At 44.1% G+C, this 8432-nt stretch overlaps 1 protein-coding gene across 1 annotated transcript; it reads right to left on the bottom strand.

Annotated features, from left to right (window-relative positions):
* LOC109840234 lies at positions 1416 to 2985 on the bottom strand. Its single transcript, XM_020408804.1, has 2 exons — positions 2392 to 2985; positions 1416 to 2102 (listed from the first exon to the last, which is right to left on the bottom strand). Exons 1-2 carry the CDS (start codon positions 2983 to 2985, stop codon positions 1416 to 1418), a joined length of 1281 nt encoding a protein of 426 aa, XP_020264393.1.

Here is an 8432-nt window from a genome sequence, read left to right on the forward strand (position 1 = left end):
AGGCGGCGGCATAGGTGATGGGGTTGGAGAGAACTCTTGTTGGTCGGAAGATATTATGCTCAGGCTCTTGCGGGGTGAGGCTACAGGCGTCGTGCAAGTCTGCCGAAACAGGGCTGTAGGAGAGCGGGCAGCGGTTACAGAGGTCGGAGTGTCTGTTCTGTGGGTCGTGCAGGTTCAAGCAGGAGGACAGTGGCTGGAGGCGGTTTAGGATGCGGTTGGGCTCGCGACGCGAAGCCACGGTACTGGGCTGACCATGCTTTTAGGTGGCGAGGACGGTGAGGGGAGGCTAACTATGAGTTAGCGGAGGGAGGCTGCGGGAGCGTGTTAACGGCGGGGTGTGCCTCCGGCGTGGGAGGAGGCGGCAGCGGAGGCTGGGTGTGGTCGGACGCATACATCCTAGGGGACGAGCGCGGCGGTGGTCTATGGCAGGCGGAGCGCGCTGGGGTCGACGGAGGTGGCTGGGGTAGGTCAGAAGAGGAGAAACGAACGAGAAAGAGGAGAGAGAGAGAAAGAGGGAGAGAGGAGAGAGAAGAGGGGGAGCTATGACGAGAGCAGAGAGAGCATCGATGAGAGAGCAGAGTTGAGAGAGAGAGGAGAGAGAGAGAGTACGGTGAAGAGGGCAAGGCGGCTGACTTGGTGGTCAAGTAAAAAGAAGAGAAAAAGATATTTATACAGAGAGTGTAGGTTAGGGTTAGGTACATTTAGGGAATCAAAAATGAAGAGGAGGATGTTGAGCTGTCGAATTGTGAGAGGGAGAGAGAAAAAGGAAAGTATGTGTGAGAGAGAGAGAATTACGGGAGTAAATAAGAAATAGTTAAATGGTGATTAGGGAATTGATTGGAAGTGATTATGGCTGATTGGGAAAAAGAATTTGGAAGGAATTCAAATTAGAGGAAATTAAGAGGGAAAAGATTATGGGCATATATTTGCAAGATATTCAGAATAATAATATTAATAAATAATTAACAACTAAATATTCATATTTTTGTATATGTACTAATGTACTAAGCTCAAATTTACATAAAAATTATTAATAGTATCAATAGTTAAAATAATTATTTAAAATATTCATTGTAACTATAAATTAATATTTCACAGAATTAATAATTTTAGGACTATATATTTTATTTATTTATTTATTTTTTAAAAACTCATAACATTCCAAAAATTGAGAAAAAATATTAATAAAATAAAGTTTAATATTTTAAATACTAGTAAAATTTATTTAAATACGTATCAAAAATTTACGGTTGTTACATCCTACCCCCCTTAAAACAAATTCCTTCTTTGGAATTAAAATAACAAGGACGAAATATAAAGATAGATTCACATCAGCTCATAAGGTTCAAAATGTATTGCATGTTCATAAATAAAGGTCATACAAGGCGATTCAAATAAGATACAAGATATGACAGCTAAGATTCAGGAAATAAATGAGGATATCGCTGTCGCATCTCAGACTCAGTTTCCCAAGTCGACTCTCCAGGAGAATCTGGGTGCCACATCACACGAACAAGCGAGACGGTCTTGTTCCGGAGGGTCTTCTCCCTTCGGTCCAAAATCGCCACAGGCTGCTTCTCGTATGTCAAATCATGTCGCACCTTAATCTCTGAGAAATCTACGACATGACTCAGATCTCTGACGTATCTTCGCAACTGAGAAACGTGGAATACGCTATGCACTCCAGCCAGTGCGGGTGGTAGTGCAAGTCGGTACGCCACTTCTCCCACTCTCTCCAATACGTCAAAAGGTCCCACATATCGCGGACTCAACTTCCCACGCCTTCCAAAGTGAATGGTGCCTCGGTTGGGGGAAATCTTCAGGAATACATGATCTCCTGGCTGAAACTCCAAGTGCCGACGTTTCACGTCTGCCCAATGCTTGAATCTGTCCTGAGCTATGCGAAGTCGCTCCCGAATGATCCTGACTACATCCACTAATCTCTCAATCAACTCTGGCCCAAAAATCTCTCGCTCACCAACATCATCCCAACTCAAAGGAGAGCGGCACTTCCTCCCATACAATGCTGCAAAAGGGGCCATCCCAATGCTTGCCTGGAAGCTGTTGTTGTATGCAAACTCCACCAAATGTAGATGATCCTCCTATGATCCTTGAAAGTCAAGCATACAAGCTCTAAGCATATCCTCCAAAATCTGAATGGTCCTCTCTGACTGCCCATCGGTCTGGGGATGATAAGCTGTGCTAAAACTGAGACTGGTCCCCAGACTCGCCTGCAGACTCTTTCAGAACTCCGAAGTAAATCGGGTATCGCGATCCAAAACGATGCACACTGGAACTCCATGCAATCGCACGATCCCCTACAATATGATAGATTTACTAACACTCTTGGGAAAGGAACTCATTGAAATATATAGAGATAATTGCTTTTACCTCCATGTATCTCTGAGCAAGATGCTCCATCGACTGTCCCACTCTGAAGGGAATGAAATGAACCGATTTGGTTAATCGGTCTACGATCACCCAAACAGCGTCATTTTGTCTAGTGCTCCGAGGTAAGCCAGTGACGAAGTCTATGGTGACATGCTGCCACTCCCATTCCGGAATAGGCAACAGCTGCAAAAGACCTACAATGCGCCGATGCTCTGCCTTCACCTGCTGACATATAAGGCACTTAGCCACACTACGAGCCACATCTCTCTTCATACCACGCCACCAAAAATTCAGCTTTAGATCCTTATACATCTTCGTACCTCCAGGGTGAATAGAATATGGTGAACTATGAGCTTCCCGTAATATCTCCTCTCGAATATCTCCTCCTGGTACGCAGATACGACTCCCAAATCGTAAGGATCCGTTCTCATGAACAACAAATTCCGGTCGAAGACCAGCCACTGCTAACTCTCTGCACTTCCAAATAAATGGGTCACCTGCTTGAGCTGCCTTGATTCGCTCGATCAGAGTCGATTGAATCTGAAGATTCATCAAAGAAGCGGTGACTCCTGGAAGAAGAACCTCTATACTCATATCCCTCACTTCCTGCTAAAGTCTCCACTGAGCCGTGAGGGTCATGATCGCCGGCAATCGGCTCAATGCATCTGGTACCACATTGACCTTGCCAGGGTGATACTGAAGATCAATGTCGTAATCCGCCATCAGTTCTAACCATCGACGTTGCCTCATGTTGAGCTCCTTCTGAGTAAATATGTACTTCAAGCTCTTGTGGTCAGTGAACACCTTCACTTGCTCTCCCAACAGATAATGCCTCCAAAGCTTAAGGGCAAAAATCACAGCTGCCAACTCCAAGTCGTGGGTAGGATAATTCTGCTCATGCTTCTTCAACTGACGAGAAGCATACCTGCTGAAGAACGCATCACAATCCTCTACCTGATGCGTCGAGAAAATACTTCAAAGTTCCCACTCTTATCTGGTATCGTCAAGACCGGGGCTGAAATCAGTCGAAACTTTAACTCCTCAAACGCCTGCTCACAAGCGTCGGACCAGACAAACTTAATATCCTTCCTCGTAAGTCATGTCATCGGCTCTGCAATCTTTGAAAAATCTCTGATGAAGTGACGGTAGTAACCAGCTAATCCCAGGAAGCTCTTAATATCAGACACCGACTTAGGGGTAGGCCAATCCTTCACTACAGATACCTTCTCCAGATCTACTGATATGACGTCTCCTGACACCACGTGTCCTAGAAACGCACTACGATCCAGCCAGAACTGACACTTACTATACTTGGCAAATAGCCGATGCTCTCTTAAGATCTTCAACACGTACCGCAAATGCTCTGCATGCTCCACCTCACTCTTAGAGTACACCAAGATATTATCAATAAAAACTTCCACAAACTTGTCCAGCACATCATAGAATACTAGATTCATCAGGTTCATGAATGTCGCCGGTGCATTAGTCACACCAAACGGCATCACTAAGAATTCATAATGTCCATATCTCATCCGGAATGCAGTCTTGGGGACATCAGAATCCTTAACCTTCACCTGGTGATACCCGCTCCGTAAATCCAGCTTAGAAAATACTCTCGATCCACCCAATTGATCGAAGATATCATCAATACGGGGAAGTGGATACTTATTCTTCACTGTCACCGCATTCAATTCTCGGTAGTCAATGCACATCCGCTTGGATCCATCCTTCTTCCCCACAAGTAACACAGGTGCTCCCCAGGCCGATACACTAGGTCGTATCAACCATCTCTGCAAAAGATCATCCAACTGAGTCCGAAGCTCGGCCAACTCTACCGGAGGCATACGATAAGGGGTCTTGGAGATCGGCCCAACTCCAGGCTTCAAATCTATGGAAAAATCAATCGCTCGATCCGGTGGCAATCCGTAAATATCATCGGGAAACACGTCTTCAAATTCCTGAACTATGACTGGCTTCTCAGATTCCACTTGCATTGTACCTAACGTCGCCTTCTTCGGTCTAGCTCTGTACACCACAGGTCCGACCGATGTGCTGCCATTGGTGAACTCAAACCTCGGGTGATCCGGTATCTCGAATACTACGCTCCGACGGCGACAATCGATGGTGGCAAAGAATGACCCCAACCAATCCATCCCAAATACGACATCAAAACTCGGCAAATCAATCACCAAAAAGTCTGCAAAGAGTTCCCTCCCGCAGATAACCACATGGCATGCTTCATAACCACTGGATGCCACTAAGACGCCACTACCAGTGTTGATATTCCAGCCCGTAGTCAGAGAATCTATAGGAAGAGAATGGGCACTCGCAAATCGACGAGACAAGAAATAGTGGGAGGCTCCAGAATCAAAGAGGGATAAAGCAGGAATGGAAGAAACAAGAACCTTGCCTATTTAGGAGGATGTAAATGCAACTAACTTAGTACTCATAAACAATCCTACTATGATATTATCAATTAATGCTAATTAAGAGGTTCATATGCAAATAAAACTTAGAATAAACAATTCTTACCAGTGATAACCTGGTCGTTCGTCTCAGCCTCTACGACTGACATCATAAACATATGCCGCTGTGGTTGCTGTCTCTGTGCTTTCTGATAAGCCTGTTGCTGCGGAGGAAGTGGCCCTGCTCGAGGATAGGATCTGGGCTGAGGCAGTGCTGCTAGGGCTGGTCGAGGTGGTGTTGGGAGGGTTGCCCGAACTGGGGGTGGGGGCAAACAAGCCTGCTGCTGCTGAGGATAGTCCTGACTGATATGACCCGAGAACCCACAAGTATAGCATAAACGGAGACGCTTGCGGCACTCCTGATAGGTATGTCCACTGAAATCACAATAGGAACACTTCACCGAAGGCTGACTCTGAAACTGCACTCCAGGACGCTGATAAGGGTGAGTCGGATGAGATGGCTGACGCTGGAATGCTGTTGTCTCTGCGGAGCCTGCTGCTGCTGTCTCGGAGGGGGACGCTCGACATTCCGGGCCGGATCTGCTGGTGTCCTGCTCCGAATCACGTGAGAGTCTTCAGGTTCCTTATGCACGCCCTCAATCTCACGTGCTGCATCTAGTACCGCATCATGAGTCACCAAAGCTCTACCTGCCAGAGCCATCCTAATGTACTTGTCCAGACCCTTCTGGAACTGATGCCTCCTAATCGTGGGGTCTGTAACCAAGTGGGGAGCATATCGGCTCAAAGAAGAAAACTCGGCCTCGTACTCATCTACTATTCGCTCTCCTTGCTTGAGCTCAACAAATCTTCATAGGAGTTCATCCTGAGCTAACTAAGGAAAGTATTTCCCGTTGAAGCGCTCGGTGAACGTCTCCCACAAGATGGGCCTCTCCAGATGAGTCTTCTCTGCAGTCCACCAAGAAGCGCTCGGTGAACGTCTCCCACAAGATGGGCCTCTCCAGATGAGTCTTCTCTGCAGTCCACCAAATCCGAGCGGTGTCGGTGAGCTGAATATCCTCTTCTCTGCAGTCCACCAAATCCGAGCGGTGTCGGTGAGCTGAATATCCATGAGGTCCACCCATTCAGTATGGGGGATGCGGGTCACCGTGAGAATAGTCTCCGTGACCTTGAGAAACTTCTCTGTTGCTAAAGGTCCCTTGGCACCAGAAAAGGAAGGAGGCCGCATATATCGAAACTCTCTAACTCCGGACTCTGCGTGAGGGGGAGGCTGGTGCTGCGGCTCCCTATGAAGCTGTCCTGCCAAGTGCTGCTGATTGGTAACCAATCCCTGAATCATCGCCAGAAGTTGGTTGGGATCCACTTCGGGCTGTTGGACACTGCTACTAGATGGGTTACTAACACCGTGAGTACCCACCACAATTCTGAAGGAAAACGAGGATCAAGAATTAGGGTTAAAATCAAAGCAATATATTAGAAAATAGGAGTTAAAACATAGTTATTAAGATAATAGTATAAGAACTTAATCATAGTCTTACGGATGAAAGATGATATGTATCTAAATTGTCTACCATATTCTTACTAGTGAGGACTCGGGACCGGGACCTGCATGGGCCACCACTAAAACCTGTCACGCCCCGCTTCCCAAAATACTCAGGAATCGGGATGTGAACAAGTCCGCGACGTATTAGATTGAGAAGAAATATACACTATTATATTTCTTTCTTTTTTTTCTTCTCAATCTAATACGCTAAGCGTCAAATACGCAAACCTCAATCATAGGTCCCCGATCACAATAGCAAGAATATAAAGACAATCCAGAATAAGAAATAAACATATCATCCATAGCAAATCATCCTAGACATAAAAAAACGGGTCAAACATGCCCTTATTACAAAACAGGTCCAGACAAAAATAAAATACATAGTCCATAATAAAAGAAAATACTGCCAAAAATACGAAAATCCGATATTAACTAAAGAATAAAAAGATAACGAGTTCTAATGTTCATCAGCTACTACAGAGGAAAACACGTCTAGGCTTCAGTTTGTTCTTCAACTCCATCGGAAGGATACTCCGGCTCGACATACACTGGCTCGGCTGCATCATCGAACTGAACATGTTCGTCTCCTAAGTCTAACGCACACCAGAGAAAACAGGTGTACGTCAGGGTGCATGGCACACGGCAAGATCTCACATGAACAAATAAAGCGGTCGTATGACCCATGCTATAACAATAATAATACTAATATGGAAGACAATAGTACATGCAACTAGAAATCTAATGATAACATACAGCTGTGTGGAAATGGTAACTGGGTCGAATACTAAACATCCTAAGACTCACCGGTCCATCTCTCAAATAGGTCCAAGTTCGCATTACCGGAAGACTAATTGTTCACCATCCCCTACGCGCATCCAATCCCGCAAAACAGGCAGCTAGAAGACTACACGTAATCCGATCTCGGTCCGGTCCGGACTCAGGCAAAGCTCAGGTGACGAAACAGGTCACGGATCCAAGTGGCGAAACAGGTCACTTGGTCCATCAAACCAACCCTAGGACGAAACATGTCTCTGGTGTGGCCTGGAAGTTAGTCAACAATCACATTCGATCATGCGAACTAAGACTTTCCCAACCCAGCTCTTTTCGTTTTTCACAATCGACCATATTCTTCACTAAAACTCGAGTTCACCACCTATCTAAATCAACGCACACACACGTGTCACTAAGTCTGTTCATGACGCGCGAGGCCACTAAGTCATGAACTACTAAGGTTCTTAACACGTTAACAGATCATGAGTATAGAATGGCATGTTAAACATGATTAAGTAGTTTTATGAAGCAGAAAGAGAACTGTAATGAACATGAAGTGCATAAACAAAATACATCATGAATGTAATACATAAGTGGACTTTATTGTTATCTAACCGTTGGGATGTCCGATCTTCTCATACAAATTATCCATACTTATGTATTCTCTAATATAGTAATACGGTAAAAAGAAAACTAGAAACTGATGTCGTTTTGCACATGAAATGTCGCGCTCTATGATGATCAGTCATACTATCATAAATAATACTCTTTTTCCAAAAAAATTATTCTTTTTAAAACTATTTCTTATTATAACTAATTTAAAATAACAAGGATTATATAATATAATATAATAATTCCTTTCTGCATGAAATGTAATATATTTCTATTTTATAAATTTCCTTTAATTAATTTCTTTTCGATAATATTTCATAATTTCTAATTTTAACTCATAACTTGTCATTTCATGTCTGAAAATATTTATACATAAATATACAAAATTATTAATGTCACGTAAAATCTATTTACAACACATATACTCATCATTTCATGCTCGTTAAATTCTCCGACATAATTACCACAAAATATCTCAATATTACCTCTAAAATATTATCTAATACTATTTATCCACATTCCACGTAAAATATTCACAATATGCACATTACCGACATTATCATATCTAATTAAATTATTTAATCAATAATATTTGTAAAGCAGGAAAATGTGAAGATGCGAGATCTTGCCTCGATGCAGATCGGATCCGACGTGAGAAGCGGGGTTTGTCGGCTCGGACTGACGACGACGAT

The sequence above is a fragment of the Asparagus officinalis genome, chromosome 1 (assembly GCF_001876935.1).
Source record: "Asparagus officinalis chromosome 1, Aspof.V1, whole genome shotgun sequence".
Classification (NCBI taxonomy): Eukaryota; Viridiplantae; Streptophyta; class Magnoliopsida; order Asparagales; family Asparagaceae; genus Asparagus; species Asparagus officinalis.

Coding starts and splice junctions, on each gene's coding strand:
- LOC109840234 (XM_020408804.1), bottom strand. CDS start 2,985: ATGAGTATAGAGGTTCTTCTTCCAGGAGTCACCGCTTCTTTGATGAAT. Junction 2,103..2,391: donor TTGCTCAGAGATACATGGAG/GTAAAAGCAATT, acceptor CAAGGATCATAG/GAGGATCATCTACATTTGGT.